Source organism: Artemia sp. Qi Xiang Cuo, chromosome 9 (assembly GCF_049724085.1).
Source record: "Artemia sp. Qi Xiang Cuo chromosome 9, ASM4972408v1, whole genome shotgun sequence".
NCBI lineage: Eukaryota > Metazoa > Arthropoda > Branchiopoda > Anostraca > Artemiidae > Artemia > Artemia sp. Qi Xiang Cuo.
In genome coordinates, this window is record NC_142802.1 from 7492590 (window position 1) to 7511609 (window position 19020).

The 19020-nt window shown below is 33.4% G+C and overlaps 1 protein-coding gene across 1 annotated transcript in view; it reads right to left on the minus strand.

The window, feature by feature from the left end:
• Positions 1-19020, minus strand: part of LOC148948275 (26S proteasome regulatory subunit 4-like) — a 41983-nt gene that overhangs the window by 8045 nt on the left and 14918 nt on the right. Inside the window, exons 2-5 of the mRNA XM_089094815.1 lie at positions 13103-13261; positions 8360-8470; positions 5186-5386; positions 172-271 (exon numbers count right to left, since the gene is read on the minus strand). Of these exons, the coding sequence (XP_088950941.1) occupies positions 172-271; positions 5186-5386; positions 8360-8470; positions 13103-13261 (571 nt within the window). The remainder of the gene's footprint in view (positions 1-171; positions 272-5185; positions 5387-8359; positions 8471-13102; positions 13262-19020) is intronic.

The window sequence follows — 19020 nt, forward strand, 5'->3', positions numbered from 1 at the left end:
CTAAGAGTCCAAACCGGTAGTGTTGATCTCTGTTTCTCGGTCCCTCAGTAAAGAATGGGCGCCAGTCATTATGTGCTTTCTCACACCCTCCTTTTTTGTTGGGGAGGGGTTGTGAAAAAATAAGTTATAAGCAAAAGCTTCTAGGTATGGGTAAAGAGTAAAAAAGTATACCTCCGATGTCAGCATATGTTTCTTGTGGTGCTTTTTCTAGTTTCATTACAGTTACCATTGGATCTGTATCATCAGCTAGAACACCAACAACAGCATGGACCTGTAACACAATTCTAATATGATGAAGGAAACACAAATGTTCACTTACTAAATTCTTCAGCCAACGTTCGTATAAAACCCTGAGACATAAACACAATCTTCTAAGCAATATATACAACTTCGAAACATAAGTAAAAATAAAAAGTAGAGCAACAAAAACAAACTGGTCATCTCTACTCAAAATCTGTCAATGAAAATCTCTCCGACAATGTAGATTTTTCAGGCAAATTTTAGCATCAAGAATCATTTGGTATGCAGAAACACGTCGTTGTTGTTGGTTTTTTTTTTTACGCAGTAACACGTCAAAAATAATTTCCTGTAGTATGGAACAAACCTAACAGCACTTGCAGCAGAATATTGTGCTAATCTTCCATGGAACTTTAAGTACCAATCAATTTTAAAATCAATTTTAAAAATAATTACAGTTAGATATTTTGCTACAGACTGTTTGGCTACAAACTTAAAGACGTTGCTGGTTACCGTTAGATTTTGCTGAATTTGTTTTCCTTGACGAAAACTTGACTTTCCTCTCTTATTAGTTTCCTATTCTCTTTGGTTCATAATCGCAAATTAATTTTAGGTGGCTTCAAAGGAGGGTGGGGGGAGGGTATCGCTTCTAGATTTTGACAAATAACTTTTATCGGATTTTTAATTGAAAAATGCCTGATTCTAATATTTTAGTTGAAAAAATTGAAAAAGCAACAAAATTGCCCACCCCCTCCTATTGTTTCACTTTAATTGGGCATAATTAGGTTTACATGCAACACCAAATGTACGGGAATTAGTTCATAGTTCATTGAAGATTTAAGGCTCCTAGGGGTGAGTTAGTTCCCTATTTTTCCTTTTTTCTTTATTTCGTCTCATTTTTAAATATAAATGCATTAAAGCAAGTACTCAAATAAACGCCTATCCACTTGGCACTTGGTATCATTATACAGTAGAAATTGAACTTCATTCAATGTTTTGTAGTGGTCAATTTTTATTTAGTGGTCATTAATGGGTAAGAACCTTTATTTAAACAATTCGTAGACTAACTAAGTAATTAACATTAACATAATAAAATTTGGCTTCGCATTTGAGAGTGGATTAGGCTACAACTATTTGTGTAATCCCTTTTACAAGTTTGATGTAATTTTTACTGTCAAACACGATTATGAGGTGGTGGGCCCACTTCATATGGCGGCTAGAGAATGGGTTCCGGCCACTTGCAGGGCAAGCTGCTTTCAATTAACCTTTTTCCACAGATATTTTCCCCTTCTCAATACCAGAGATTATTTTTGTTTTTGTTTTACGTGTTTTATTCAGTTGTTTTCATGCCTATTATAAATCATTGCTTTGTTTTATGTGTTGATGTATTTTTGTAATTCCATTTTCGTATTTTATATACTCCTTGATTTTTAAGGAAATAAATAACAATAATAATAAAAGGTTTATTAAAATATTCTGTGCCAATTAGCTACTAGATCTGACTATTTTATCCAAATATAAAAGTCAGTAAAAGTTATTTGATGGAGTGCCTTCCATCATTCAAAGAGGCTTTAGATTTTAATTTCAAGGTGCTCTTAGAATTCAGAAACAACCTAGATAGACAACAGAACAAAATAAAGACCTAACGATACTCCTAAGGTACAATTAACATAAGGTACAATTTTTTAACATAAGGTAACATTAATCCTAAGGTACAATTTTACCCACCCCTCAAACCTCAGGGTGCTGCGATTCCCCAACTAAACAGTGTTTACCTGCAGGCTCTTAACATTGCAGGCTCTAACATTGCAGGCTCTTAACAGGCTCTTAGCATAATTAACATTGTATAATTGTATAATTAATCATAATTAACAGTATCATTGTATTATTTAGAAGAAAAAGCACAAGACTAAATGTCTAATTATCCCGCTCTTAATTCAGCATTAATGAACTTTCAAAGGTAATTTTCATGACTGACCAACCAAAAGACTTAAGACACATTTCTTTAAAATTTTCCGACTGAAAATTTTGGCAAACTTACAAAACTAGAACCCTGGAATAGGCTTTTCCTATTTCTTTGCTTGATCTGGCGAAAGGTGTAGAGACAGCATTAATAGAAAATACTTGGAAAAATAGCTTTGACATCAGCTTTTTTGAATCTAAGATTTCACCATTTCAATTCTCTGCTTATGCAACAAAAGAAAGATGGTAAAATCGTTGAAAAACAGGAATCATTAATAAATCCTCTCTTTTAAAGTCAGTCTGTTTTGATTCAAGTACGAATCCAAACAGATAAATAGACTATGGAACGTCGAGTAAGAGGTAAGATAGATAGGTAGTAAAGTGAAGGAATAATAGAGAAATAGGGACAAAATAGATTACAAATAAGCAAAGAGTCTTAGATAAAAAAAGAAGAAGAAAGAAACAGGATTGATTTTTTTTTTTTTTCTGGAGTACGAAAAGGAAACAACAACCGGTTTGATTATATCCATTAAGTGAAGTATCACCAACCTATTATTAAAAAAACAAAAAGGAAGAGGAAGCGCGGAAAGGAGGACCAAATACCGCTGGATAAAATAAAGAAAAGAAGAAGAATTTAAAATATGCATTAGAAAATGATTTTGTATTTTTCAATATTACAGTCTATTTTTGATGAAAAAAAAGTAGACAAAACCTAAATTTTGACCATTTAAAATATGGCTCTTAAGAAATTCAGAAACTCTGTCTCCTCATCCTTGAGATCATCAAAGCTAACTAGCAACCATTCCTAGCAGATTTATATCAATGAAAAATCTTTTCTACCACCTATAAAAAGCTGAATTGCATATTTTATTTGCATAATTCAGTAAAAACAAAACTTCGCTAAATCAATACAAGAAAATATCAAGTAATGTTCTTCCCAACTAATATAATTCATTCACAAGAGTTGGAAAATTTCAGGACATCATACTGTCGTGTATCGCGATACTAGATTGCACTATATTTGTGGCATTAACACAAAACCTATCAGAAGCAAACACGGCAAAGGCAACCATTAACAATCTATTGTAAATTATTGTAAATTTATTGTTAAGTTTTTGTGTAAATGTGTTATGTGTTAAACTTGACTGACCAATAAATTCGTACAGACAAAAGTATATTCCCTAAAAAAGAGACAAATTAAAAAAAAAAGATCAAAAAAATTTTTTTTTACTATCAGACAAATCAATAGGTCTATTTAAAATTAATACGACTTATTTAATTGTAAAAAAAAAAAAAAAAAAAAAAAAAAAAAAAAAAAAAAAAAACCACTTAAAACCCTCATCATACTCAAAACAAATAAACAAGCAAAAGGAAGCTGGTCGTTTAACTCACCAGGCAATTAGTACATTAATACACTAATCATCTTTTAATTAATTTCATCTTTTTGAAAGTTTCCTCTATCTTTGTGTCAAGGACTGGATAAACTTAGCTCAAAACTGCTCAAATGGATGTTGGTGCTACTGTTAATCCCAAACAATAATAAAGAATCAAAACAAGAAGTTCAAAAATAAAATTCATACTGACGGAGCTGCGAGATAGCTTCTTTTCTGAAATGATGTCCGTTTCAATTCCATATTATTTGGCTCATGCTGAGCCAAATACTATTTGGCTCATGTTTGGCTTAGTTCTCAAAGTTCACATAATGTTGCCTCTTTTCCCACACCAATAAAGTACAACCTGACCCCATGCTAAAAATTGAAACAAAAACGGGCTTATGTTTCAATCCAACTCAGAGCTCACACAACTGCGACTATTTTCCAACAGATACATGAATACCTAAGTGCTCCACATTAAAGAAATTGGTAGATGGCGTAGCAATAAAAAAATTCTACCATTCATCTATTATTAAACATTAATAAATGAATTTAGTTGAAAATGTAATTTGCCCATCTAAATCCAAGAAAATTCGAAAGAATCCTATACACAACTTAGTTCGGCATCAAAGCTAGACCGGATACAATTGTTTCATTTTCGTAGAGTCTAAAAAATAGGAAATGATGTATGCATGATGCATGAAAACACTCGCACAAAAACAGAACGGGGCTCTTATAATAATAGAAACAAGAGGTGAAACAGAAACGGGAAGATTTTGACTCTTTGTGTTTACTCTACAAGAATAATTACCCTACAATTAGAATACCATTTTTCAATACTAAAAACAATATTACATTTCAAAGGTAAGATTAACACCTAACTTGATTCATCACAAATACTCAACTATAAATCATAACTAATAGTAAGACTGTAGCTGCAAGAATCCTATTCACAGTCTACTGTTAGAATTGCGGCAAAACTCAAAATTTATTGATTGTCTATAGAAATCTTAATTTCAAAATCTGGCCCTCTACTCTAAGATCAAATCGTCAATCAGAGAGAACTAACTCTCTCGCTGCTTCCCTCGTGATTAAGAACTACGAAACAGTCAGTTTCAGGTCCATCCATTTATTGATTTCAATTCTGATCCATTTAAACAATTGTCACCAAAATCCAAAGTTAATTACAATTGCCAAAAGAAATTAAAATTAGACAATCAGATCACTAAAAATAGAAAGCCTGAATGTTTAATTGCACACCTTGCGATTAGGCCCTACCAAACAGCCAGATTAAAGGTCATACACTTATGACCATTTCCTTGTTGGTCCCCTTAAACACTTATCAACAAATCCAAAATTAATTCCAATTGTGCAAAGAGCACAAAATTAGATAATTAAATCGCCAATAAAAACTGATAAAGCTTTAGATAGTCATCTTGTGATTATGCCCAGCGAAACAGCCAGGTGAGGTGAAAGAACATAAACTTGCACGATTCTCATGTTGGTCCATTTAAACAATTTTCAACAAAATCAAAAATGGATTTCAATTGTCAAACAAAAAAATTAGAAATTCAAATCACTAATGAAAAAGAATTAACGCTTCAGTGCCTTACCTTGTGATTAAGTAGTACAGAGCAGCCAGGTTCATGTTGGTCTTTATCTACAAATGACAGGATGCTAACATAATGTTCAGAACCAACGGATGTGGAAACAATCGCGTGACTATCATCAATGATCTCTTCTAGGGTTCCAACCGCCATAGGACTCCCTCTCAAATCGTCAACACGGCTTCTTTCTTCTTCTATTTTCTCTTCCTATGATAAATTAATAAACATTACTCGCAACACTTCTTCAGAGATGCCTTCACATAATATTACCCCACACATTATGTATTCATGAGCTGTTAGGTCGAGCAACAAATAGTTTTGTCTCAGGTTTTCAGATTAGTTTGATATTTAAATTTGTAAGTCCTTAAACACAATAAAAATTGAAAAAAAATAATAATATTAGTTTACCTAAAAGTAGGGCCAAGTTTTGTTTCTGCCCGGTCGGTTTAAAACTTATATCTATAAGTCACCGGGGAAAAGGGAATCTAATTCACAAATATAGTAAAAAAAAGGAGTTAGTTCAAAATGGGCCTAAACTGTTTTCCTGATTGTCTGGGACCTAGTATTTTTGATTAGCACAGAAAAAGGGATTAGTTACACCAAAAAAATAATCTATAAATTGTTTCGGCAATTGGCTTCAAAATTACATCCGTAAGCTCTAGGGCCAAGTGAACCTCAATTTACACAGAAAAAAAAGGAAAAAAAAGACTATATCGTTTCGTAAAGCCATACAATAATCAAAACATTTTCTACGTCTGGTCGTTCTGAAACATACAAGGCCTATAAGTTGGTCCAAATATACCTCTATGGATTCTTTTTTATTTCTATTTAATTCTTTTTCTTACTATGATTATGTCAATTTGTGATACCTGAAAATGAGCAAATATTTTCTTGCTCTGGTTGACTAAAATTCCTCTCTTTCTCTCTCTCTCTCTCTTTGATGGCTTGGCGTTGAAATAATCGTTCTACCACTGTCATTACAAATTATGCATTAAAGGTATGATAGAAGATTTAATAGATAAACCATAGATCATAAACAAAAAGAATACCAAGTAATTATTACCAGACAATAGCTACTTATAAACTAAGAATGATATATAATGATACAAACATTTTACAAAAAAAAACACACAAAAGGAGACAGCGTAAAACACTTAATAAGTGTTTTTATGAGAATACAAAATAAAAAATGTTTTTAGAGAATAAAAAATAAACTGTTCAAAAGATACGCAGAGCACATATCATTTTACGAGCACGGCAGTTCAACTGCTGTTCACCTCTCGTAACAGTTAAAACAACCGTCTGTTTTACAAACAGTTTGCTTTCTTCATCCAAGTACGCGTAAAGCGAGAACACAGCTCTGTCTCCACAGGAACATCTAGATTTATTAAAACACACCCTGTTTATGGAATAAAAACTTCAATTTTCTTATCTCTAAGTTTCAAAAATATTTTTAAATTAAATAAATTGCATAGAAAGCTCTATACAAATTGAGCTTTGCTCCAGTCTTAATGCTGCCTTGAACGAGTGTTTTGAACAGTTCAACAAGAGATAGGCAAGTGAGATGTGAGAAGCGAAAGATGAGTGGAGGATGAAAGCAAAAACAGCCTATCGTTGAATAGATTAAGATGGAAAATACCGTTTATTTTGACAGATGACATTCACTCAACTCATGTCTTCGAGAAAATGGGCCCTTAATACAGAGAAAACCAAAGTTATTGAAATTTACAATCCGTAAGATTAAAAATCCACCTCTCCAGCCAATGAAATTTTCATTTTAGAAATTATTGCCAAAATTACTCCTGGTCAAACATTTCGAATGTATATTCAAGTTTTGCCAAAATTTAAATTTAAGTTAAAAAAAAGAATTGGTTTTTGGATTTATAGGAAAAATTGAACCCAACCTTTCAGTTCTTAGACAGAAAAGCAGGAAAATAACAAATATCCTAAAATTGGTACATGATAAAGCTATATCCATCAAAACAAAGAGAAATCGATTTCAAAAAGTGTTTTTCAAAGACAATCAAAGATGTATATAAAACCTAAAATGATTAGAAGTAAATAAATATAATAATTCAAAACTGCAAATCAACAAGAACTACTATCAATGAAAAAACGAAACCTAAAACAAACAGAAATTTAAATTAACAGTCAAATCAAAAGTAAAAATAACAGATATTACGATGAATAAATGAAACCAAAAACAAAAAGAAATTGAAACGTTATATTCAAGTCAAGATTATAACGAACAGAAATTACCACAAAGAAAAATGGGGCTACCACTACCCCAAACCCTATTTTAGATCAAATTTTTAATAAGCCGATACAATCCTTAGAATGTACGTAAATCTCTAGAACAGCTAGACTGCTCCCTTCTGTTACACTTTCAGAGATGCTTAAGTTAAGTTAGGTTAACTTAAGTTATGTTAATTTAATTTAAGCTAGACACTCAAGTTAGATTCTGACAAGAGTGCGTTTCACTTTAGCAGCCAGATTTTACAGTACTTCATGACAAAATCTCTTCTTTGTGGCTTAATATTTTGTTGGCTTGAAAAATTCCTTTTTCCAGTCAAAAATTTTTATTGAAAATAAATTAAATATTCCTTGTACTTTAGGTATTTTTTCTATAGGGTATTTGAATTGTGGTCATAAAATTTCATAAAGAGATCATGAAATTTTGCTTTAAATCCAACATAAAAGCTGGAATTGATATGGCAACGCTGCATGGAAGTTTTCCTTCAATCCAACACACAAGCTGAAACTGACACACAAGCTGCATGAATGTTTTTCCTTAACAAAATTCACCATTTTCATTTAATAGACACACTTTATATAGATAAATCCCCAATTAGTCCTATTCCTCAATTTTATTGTAACACAATAACTATAAACTGGACCTTTTCTACTGAATTTTAAGAAGCAAACCATTACTAATACATATTGTATTTATTTGTATGATTTACTTAAAGAGGTTTGCCACCTTTGGACTGGCTTACTTTAATGAAATGTTTGGTTTATTTGTGTTTTTATTTTGAACGTATTTGCTCCTGTTTCTGTATGTATGTATTTTTTTTTCTTTAGCTTTTTTTTGTTATACTCCATCACAATGCCTTGTATTTTTGATGGGTTATAAATTGATTAATTAATTACTAATTACAACTCGAAAGGGAAATTATTTACCTGTGGTTTCAGTCGTTCTTGGTTTCTGATAAATTCTTCTTCCATTAACAAATAGTCCTTCACCCTTTCTAACTTAAGCATTTTAAGACGACATCTTGTATGGGGTAAAATCTAAAAATGAGCGACAATATAAAACAGTGTCATGGTAACATGGTAACTTAAGCATTTTAAGACGACATCTTGAATGGGGTAAAATCTAAAAATGAGCGACAATAAAAAACAGTGTCATGGTAACATGGTAACTTAAGCATTTTAAGACGACATCTTGTATGGGGTAAAATCTAAAAATGAGCGACAATAAAAACAGTCATGGTAACATGGTAACTTAAGCATTTTAAGACGAAATCTTGTATGTGGTAAAATCTAAAAATGAGCGACAATATAAAACAGTGTCATGGTAACATGGTAACTTAATCATTTTAAGACGACATCTTGTATGGGGTAAAATCTAAAAATGAGCGACAATAAAAAACAGTGTCATGGTAACATGGTAACTTAAGCATTTTAAGACGACATCTTGTATGGGGTAAAATCTAAAAATGAGCGACAATAAAAATAGTGTCATGGTAAATACAATGATGCTGAACTAGTGAAGAGTGAGGGGCCTCAAAGAGTTTTGCCTAATGAGCCTCCACGAATTTACTTAGGGATACATAGGTTTGTTTATGACTAAATGTCAGTCATTAAAATCTAAAAGACTAAAGACTAAGAGACTAAATAAAACATATGACTAAATAAGTCATTAAGTCAAAATAATGTCAAAATAATGACTAAATAAGTCATTAAAATCAGCATGACTAAATAAAAACATAAAATAAAAACTAAATCAAAAATACCTAATCAAGATAGATTTCATACTTTAGGTACATAAGTCAATTTTTATATGGTGTAAGTACATCAAAACTGAAATATGTTAATTACATATTTCCTGTGGCTTCTAATTTCCACCAAAATTTGAAAAAAAAATTACAAAATATAGTTTGAATTTTTATATTCCATGCCAAATCAAATAATCTTCAAATTTTCAGATTTTTAGTTATTTTCTTTAAACAGTAGAAATTAATATTAATTATAAGCGGTAATTAATCAGCATTGATCAACGTCAATTATCAGTATAATATTAATAGAAATCGGTGTTTTATTATTTTAACAAAAAAAGCATCTTTCTTTAAGAAACTAAAAAAATCCTGGATATCAATGAGTGTAAATAAGCAAAAACGCTGAACTATAGGCTACACCAGCCCTATGTTAAGTTCACATAGAATAAAGTCTAGACTAAAATAAGATCTAGAAGTAAATCAAGAAAACAAATTTTAAGACAGACACTCGACGAGTAAGGTGGCTAAAACTGAGCGCTTAACTTTTGGTTGAAAAATTTCAGCTGAAAACTAATAACTGAGCTGCAAAACCAAGTACGTATCAGTCAATCAGAGTAAAGATAGGAGCTTAATGATGAGCATTTTTAATAGACATTATTAATAAGATATTATCAATTTTATTAATAAAATCATTATTATTATTAGTTAAATTATTAATATCATAATTTTTACTTTATTCATTTATTATTTTATTATATTACTATTATAAGTCATTATTATTAATTTTTATTATGGTCAATATTATTATTAAATTAATTAAATTATTAATAGAATTTAATAATTAAAAAAGTAATTATTAACCAGATAATTATTATTATAAGATTAGATGGTTCACCAGTTGCTGTTTGTAACATTTGCAATGCAACTAATATTTCTGGGGATTCATCAGCTAGGATATAATATTAATTAAATAACTACTCATATAGACTGGTGGCAATCTCAAGAGAAAGACTGTAGTTGCAGATACACTCAGAGCCGTTCAAAGGGGAGGGGCAACCGGGTCAGCCTCTCTGGGCACTACAGCTGTGAAAAGGCGCTGCAGTCGAGTTGCCCAAATTAATCAAATCGTTTCCTTTGATTTGACTTTTTTGCTTATATTAAAGTCGGGAGGGGGGAGGGCTGTAATTAATTTTCCCCTGGGCACCACCAACCCTAGCAACAGATCTGGACACACTCGCCTGGATATAAAATTAAACCTTTTAAACAGAACAGCAATCATGAATAGTAAGATTATCAATAGCTTCCTCAAGTTTTTGAACTATCTAATCATTTTCCTGAGAAAAAACGGGATTGTTAAGTCCACAACGGCTCTTTAGCAAGTAAAAAATGCATTTAAGGATTTATTTGGGCCATCATTGATTACCAGCAGTCCTATGATTACTTTGGATGAAATAACAAATTAAGAGTCCCCGTCTTCTGAATACTTACCGCATATCTTAGTCATCAAAACCTGATGGCTTGCCATTGTACTCTTTTTTTAAATTATTTTCAATTTTGTTTAGGTAACACACTAAAATTGGTTTTGCCTAGTATATAATTCTGTCCAAAACGACAGGGTATATAATTCTGTCCAAAACGACAGGGTATATAATTCTGTCCAAAACCTTTTTTTCAAAATGAATTGGCTTTCCCTAATGATTATCTGAAATCTGGTTGCATTTAGAAAACCCAATTTGCTTCATATGAGGTTAAATATAAAAAAAAAGTTTTTACAACTGAAAGAAAGGGGCAATATTAAAACTTAAAACGAACAGAAATTATTACGTATACGAGGGGGTTTGAAACTTCGTCGTCAATACCTCGCTCTTTACGCTAAACTTCGAGTTTTGTTCCAATTACTCAAGAATGATCCCTGCGTGACAAAGCTGTTCAATTAGAATAAATAGCTCTTTTGAAAGAAATAAAAAAACTTTAGCGTAAAGAGCGAGGTATTGACAAAAAGGCAAACCCCCTCATATACATAATAATTTTCAAATTAAAAAAAATAAAAAAATTTATTTAATTTCTGATCATTTTTTTAAATAATGCTGGGAAATCCGGTGCGCCCTTCATGGAATCCTCTTCCCCCCACAAAAAAATCCTCTCAGGTAACGCTGAATCTGATGGTGTGACTTTCAATAAGATTCTATGACTTTAAGCGGGTGTTTCCCCCTTTTTTCGAAAATAGGGCAAATTTTCTCAGGCTTTTGATGGGTTAGATTAAACTTGATGAAATTTACATATATATTTGATATCAGCATAAAAATCCGATTCTTTTGATGTATCTATTGGTATCAAAATTCCGTTTTTTAGAGTTTCGGTTACTATTGAGCCAGGTCGCTCCTTACTTACAGTTCTTTATCACGAACTGTTTGATAGGGTCAACTGGCTATGACTGGGACCGAAAAATTTTTGGAGAACCTCTACCAGAAAGACTGTTAAACATAATTTATTTTATATATTAAATTAAAGCTGAATCATTTGGGTAAAATTCAATTTTTCACAAGTTTATCTTATTCAAGTCCTTGAACAAAACTATACACACAAAAAGCTTACGGTACCAGGGCCACTAGAATCAAAACATTTTCACTCCATGGACCATCAAATATCTATTGTTTCAAATTTATGAAGTTATTTCAAGTTTTATGAAGTTTTTCGGCAGTACCACATGTTTGGCAGTGCTGCAACATTGAACCATAAAAATAAATTAGCAAAGATAATTAGTTAAATTGGACAATGCTTTTCATCCACAAGAATAAAAACATTAACAATCTGTTGATTTTCAAAATTAAATTATTCCTAAATTAAATTATTTATTGTATAAAAAAAAAACAAGGAAAAAGCCAGCTAAAAATAATATGGCACCAAATAGCTTAAAGTTGTTTAGCTTTTCTTTGAAGGCATCGCTGTTTTTGGGAATCAGCAGATTGTCAATGATTGAATTCTTGTAGATAAAAAGCACTGTCCAATTTAACTAATTATTTTTGCTAACTTATTTTTTTGGTTCAGTGTAACAGCACAGCCAAACAAGTGCTACTGCCGAAAAACTTCATAAATTTGAAACAATAGATATTTGATGGTCCATGGAGTAAAAAATCTTTTGATTTTAGTGTCCCCGGTACTGTTTCTTTTTTCTTAATTTGGTACCTCCAATAACCAAAACTGCTTATGGAGGTTTATTTTATTTATTGAAGTCCCAGCTTTTCCTTTTTAGAAAGAAATGTACAGTTGTTCAAGTGTCAACTTACCCAATTCAAACAATCAGATTCATTTTAACTGACCTTGGTACTTTGAAAATTTTGGTTGTCCTCTCCAGCCAAATTTTTAAAAATACAAGATATGCTCTTTAATTTTTGGGTACAGCAATATCTGCTCAACCATAGTTTGACAATATACTATAGCATAAAGAAGTTAAAACATTAGTTATTCCTTCCCTTTTTAATTTAATATATGTAACAAATATCTTCAGCTTCATTTAGTCTTATTATTCTACTTTTTTCTCTTTTATTATTCATTTTTAAAATTGCATTAAAGCTTAAGTTATTCTATTTGTTGAAGCAATTTATGTTCTAATTTAGAAGGATACAATAAATGAGCAATGCAGAGCCTCCTAATATTGATACAATATTTTGCTCCATAGAATCAGAAGACTTTTCATGCTCACCATAAATGGATAATCCCATCAATGACAAATGGAAAAGTTAAAGGCGTGGTGACAGAGGAGGGACCCTGTCAATAAAATAACACCTCACAAAACTTATGTGTGTGTTATGCACCACAAATAACCCAATAAGAACTTTTCATTCATATTTAAGCTTAAAGATAAAACAATGATGCTTAGCAAATCCTGCAATAAAAAATAATAACAGGCCTAATATATAGTTACAGTGGGGAGTTTTGTTGCTGTTTCTGGCCCTTTACTAGTCTTCTTCCTCTTCTTCCCCACACGTGTTGGAATAGGTGGCTCATACTTCCTCTTTTTGTCTTTGTCCTCTTTGGTAGGTTTATCTCCTGCTCCACCACCAGCACCAGACTGATTTTGACCCTGAAAATATAAAACTAAACTTTCACTGAGGCCAATAATGTGGACAAAGGGGTATATAAGGAGGGGGAGCAGAAGCTGCCCAGAGGCCTCTTGGGTCAGAAGAGATCTTTTATATACCTTTTCTCAAAAAGATCCCTGTCACATTCTCAACGAGTCTATTTGTTTTATTCAAAGATCTTCAAGGGTTTATAAGAAATGGTGTACTTTTTTATTCAAATAAGGTAATGTTTTTGCTCAAGTCAATTGTAAAAATCACTATGTCAAAAATCATAACAAAAGAATGCAAAGACTCAATATTTAGATCTTTTTAATGTTCTCACATGCTGAAGATCACTCTAAAAAAAGATCTTTATTGCAACATTATTTCCATCACAGAAAAGCTTTTTGAAGGGTTTTGAAAACGTTAATTAGGACCAAATTAGGCATATTATTTTGTTTTTCATGAATTTCTGGGCCAAATTTTTTAAGGCTAGATTTTTAAGGCTAGGGTCCTGGGTGGAGCACCCTACATTTTTCTGCATTGTCCTGTAGCAGCCACTTTTCTGACCAGTTTGCTAGGTTAACCAGTTCTTCCTGTATAGAAGCCCTTGCCTCAGCAGTATCAGCCATTGTTTCAACCTTGGAGTTATCAGCATAGAAATTTATTTGATTGTTTGTGCGATCAGGGGCATCAGTAATAAAAATGTTGAATAATGTAGGGCCAAGCCAAATACCCTGAGGTTCTCAACTCTTCATTGGTTGGAGCAAACTAGTGAGCCACAAGTGAGCCACTATCAGAAGCAAAGAGAACAACAACCTGTCTTCTGTCTGTCAGAGAGACCATAACCCAGTCAACAACATATTTTATTAATTACTGGCATTAAAGACCTTCTCAAATGACTTAGTCTGGTCAAGTAGAAAAACATCAAATGGAATCCCTTTATCAATGAGCTTAGTAATGTCATCATAGGCACCAAGTAGGTTTGTATCTATTGAACTACCTTTTCTAAAGCCATGTTGCCAGATGGGCCAAATGTTGTTGGCTGTTAGGTGCTTTATGATGGCATCAAAGTAGGGTGAATCGGGGAAAGTCCGACACCTTAACATGTTTTTTTTTGTTAAATTGACTCTCAAGATTTTTTTTTAGGAGTATCTCATATCATATTCTATCAACCTTTTTTTTGCAACAGTTTCCCATATTATTCACTTTCTGATTTTCCCATATACTGTGCTTGTAGCCCATCACCAGGTCTCAAAGTTGGTGCAGTCTGCTATGTTGGACTTACCCCAGCTTTGGGGGAAGTGCAACATATCCTACTAGCTTTTTTCAACAATATGTCAAAAATAAAATGACTTCACCATCTTAAAGGGCATCGAGGAATCACTATAAGTCCATAATCAAACAATTTTTATGTCAAACTGACTGGCATCAAAAGGCCAGACCATACTTTTTTCTGCTGCTGTGGGGTAACTCCGACAGTGTCGGACTTACCCAACAGATAAACGTTACAAGTATCATGGCCGAGGTGCTCAAATCACTGAATGTAAATGATTGCTTGTATTTTAAAAAAAGAAAAACATATCACACAAAATATGGTTTGACTCCAGATACAAAAAGTTACTCATATATGTTGTAGCTTACGTGTATGGGCATAAAAAAAAGATCTACTGACACTTGCTAGTAACTGCCTTGTACGATACAATAACCTGACGGATGTGGGGTATTTCAAATGGTCCGGTTTTCCCACAAAGTTTACTGGTCCTGCAAAATGTATTTGTCATCCACAGTATCAATATTGTCTTTCTTTGGCCAATTGAAAGAGTAGGTGGCAAGAATCAAGCAGTGAAGAAACTTGAGCTTAACTTTTCCCTCGTCAGGAAAGTCTAGAACCCTTCCTATGTAACCTTGTTCGTCATTCCTTGCATCGTATCTAACTGCATAGTACTCATTTAGCTTGGGAACAATCTTTTGCTTACTGGGTGTCTCCTTGTCATCACTGTCACTTTCTTGAATAGTATCTTGAATACTCTGATCATCCTCATAAGAGCCAAGTTCAAGGCTGATGTCAGATTCGCTATCACCCGTATCTCTATTGGCTTCCCTCTTAGGAAAAATTTTTTTTTTCGATTTTATACCCTTCCCATCTGAACTTTTCTTCTTCCCTTTGCCTTTTGCTTTCAGATTTTCTTCCCTCTTAAGCACCTCTAGATGTTCTTTTGATGTTATCACTTCTGCCTCTCTTGCAATTTTCTTCCGTTTTTCTATTCCTGAAACTGATGGTAGGTCGGGCCGCTTGATTGAGTCAAGAAGAATCTCTTCAAAAGTTTTTGATTGGTTGCCAAGCAACTTCTTTGGACTAAAGGTAACAGAAAAGGTTATTTTTTCTAGTTCAGTGTTGACAGTGGTTGTGGCTTTAGATGTGCCTGAATTTTCCTCTTGCTCCTTTTTCATTTGTGCATAGCGTCTTAACTTGGTAGGTTCAAACTTGGTTTGGTCAATTACGGATGGGTTTACTCTCATTGGAACACTCAGGTCAAAGATTCCAGTTGCTTTGAACGACTTTTCAATCAGACTAGGAGTGAAATAGGTATCCCATACCTTTGATAAGAGACATACAAAATCCTTCTTTGACAGAATGTTGCCAGGGTGCTCCACCTGCCATTTCGAGAGATTCTGATCATAAGACACTTTCATTCCCTTGAAAACCACTTTATGGAGAGGTTGAAGCATGTGGGATACATGTGGAGGTAGCTTGAGAATTGTCACGTTATTTTCGTTTGCAAGTTTTGCAAGAGCAAGAGAAAGCTTTGCAAGTTTTGCAAGAGCATGTGTGTCATGTCCATCTAAGATGAGAAGTGCCTTTCCCTTTACATGAGGAAGAAACTGGAATTCAAACCAGTTCATAAAGAGATCAGACGGCATCCACCCTTTATTGGTAGATGAGTAAGATGCACCAGGGTAAGCTCCATCTACAGGTATCCATGAGGTCCAGGTATTCTTTGCAAAGAAAACTATTAAAGTTGTGAATTTTTCTCCGTTTGCATTGATACAAACCAAGGCAGTTGTATTTTCACGTCCATTACCACCTGTTCTACGAGTCGCTGGTGAGCCTTTGGCTCCAGCAACTTTCGTGTTGCCAGGATCCCTGCAGAAAGATGTCTCATCCAAATTAAACCAGCACTGGAGCTTGTCAAGAATATCCATCGCCGTGGCAGTTTCATACAACAGCTCATAAAAACCATACATTATGAAGAGGTCAGATTGCTGCAAAAGTCTTTTGTTTTCTAACCTTTCTGGTTTCTTTAGTGAAATTTTGTTTCGGCACTTGAACCCCACCCACCAGTCATGACCAGGTTGGTTGTCCTTAAATCTTGTTTGAACTCTGTTCTTGATGAGATAGTCTTGGACTTGGTCAAAAAATTCCTGCTTGCTGAGACCTATGTCCCACTTTTCAAAGTATTCGGAAACCCTGAGCCATATCCTTTTCTATTTCAGCAGGAATTTCTTGACTCCTCCCTCCACCACAAACTGTTTTTTTGACTTTTGTCTTCTTCATAAGATGGTCATGCAAGGTAGTGCGCAGTATTTGAAATACTTTCGAAGCCTGTAGCATAGACATTCTCTTTGAAGATATCTCTGCTAGCGTGTTTTGTAGCTGAGTTGCATCATATGTTCCTCCAACCCCGCGTTGTGTTTTCCGAACATAATTTCTAGGCATCTAGAAAAGACAAAGGAATTATGAATGAATGGATGAATTTATTCGAAGGGGAATTATGAATGAATTGATGAATGTATTAGAAAACCTGTCACAAGCAGGTGTGCAAAAAATTCCAAAACTGCCAGTAGCAGAAATCCAAAAGCTGCCAACACTTTAGCAGCAAAATCCGTGATTTGACAGCTTTTCTTTGAGCAAGAAGTATTTCTATAGGTAAAATTTTCAGAAAAGTAACAAATGTAACTTAGTATAGCTTGCGGTTAGAAATATCAATAGTTTTCTTAATCATATTTAATCATATTAAAGTACTGTCTCATATTTACTCTAATACTGCTAATGGCGCATAGTATTCAAAGTCTCAAGTATGCAGTATATAGCTAACTGCTGATAGTTTATGGATTGAGTTGTACACTCCAATGATATTTGTATTATAAAAATAATACACACCCAACTGCATTCTTAATATTCATTGATCACTGTACTACAACTATAAAAAGGTCAGTATACTTTTGCTAGCATAGGAAGAAAGGTCAGTAATTCAATGATCTATGTCTGGTTTTGATGTGTAGTAAATAATTGAGACATAAACTTTTGAAAATAGTGAACAAATTATTTCAAGTCAAGTGAAAGTAATAGTTACTAGGGGTGGATTGTCGTCAGTTTTAAATCACTAGGGGTGGCAACCCTGAAAGAAAGGGGATTTTTGGGGAACCGATTTTGAGAATGTTTATGAGAAGACAGATTTTGGGGGAAATCCCCAAAAATTTGGGGATAGTGGAAGACTGGTATTTTTTAAAAAAAAATGCCAACAAATTTTACTAGGCCATGAAAACTGTCCAGTAGCATTGCTAATATGCTATCCCACTTTTTGCACAGCAGAGCACGACTTGTGTTTTGACACCTTTTCTTTGAGCAAAAATTATTTTATATGTAAAAAGGGTATTTTCAGACAAAATCTGCCAACAAATTTGATACATGCCAAGTAGCATTTCTACTTTGCTACACGTTTTGCACGGCAGGTCACAAGTAAAGGTTAAGACGAAAAACAAATTACAAGGGAGAAAGATAAACGAAAGCAGGCACAGAACTGCAATACATGAATGATCAACACAACACTACATTCCACTAAGTTAGTAGAGCCATATAAGGATGGTTACTGGCTTCAACCTTTATTATCTAAAGCTTAGAATCTGTTCTACCATTTAAAATATCCATCTTTGGTAACATGGGGTAAGTCTGACACCCCAGCCAAACATCCCCCGTAGGGGGTAAGACCGACATGTCGGACTTTCCCCAGATGGGCTTTTTTAGGGGTAAGACAAACACCCCTCTTATCTCTTCAACTAATAACATTAGCTTGTTTTAAAAAATCAGGAAGATGCTCCTGGTCTTCTAGTTTCTAAGAAATGAAAAAATATTCTCTATCTCTCTTACTTTATAATCTGCATAAGTTAAAGTAAAGTCTGTTACCTGTGTTCCTAAGAAAACGCCGTCCAAAAAACTTCAAAACCTTCTGAACAGAAGGCGTGCTAACTCTGCCGGAAGTTGATGGCACTGTTGCCTACTGCTACTAATATGGAAGAAAATATGAAAGCCTCTCACAGATACAATGGACCATAGACAAATTGAAGGTCGGTATCGGACTTACCCCACTGTCGGACTTTCCCTGATTCACCCTAAATTTTCAACCAACATTTTAACCCTTTTCAATAGCAAAAAATAAGAGAACAATGAATCATCTTCAAGGGTCCATAAAGGGCTTCAAATTGAATTTCTGAGTAAAATAACAAGCCTATTTTATTCAGAAAGAGCATACAAGAAGGCATTGAGCAGTATGTTCACCTGAATTTAGACATGTATAGCCCTGTAATGCATATAATCTTCTAAGCACCATATATTCTGCATATGATGAAGTAAAAACTGTTGGTTCTAACCCTTTTACATAGCCTAGCTAAAAGTAAGAGAAAAAGCTATCATCTTTGAGGGTCCACAATGAGCTTAATACTGAATTTCCAAGTAAAGGAATTATTATATTCAAAAAGAGCACAAAAAAGCCAGTATGGA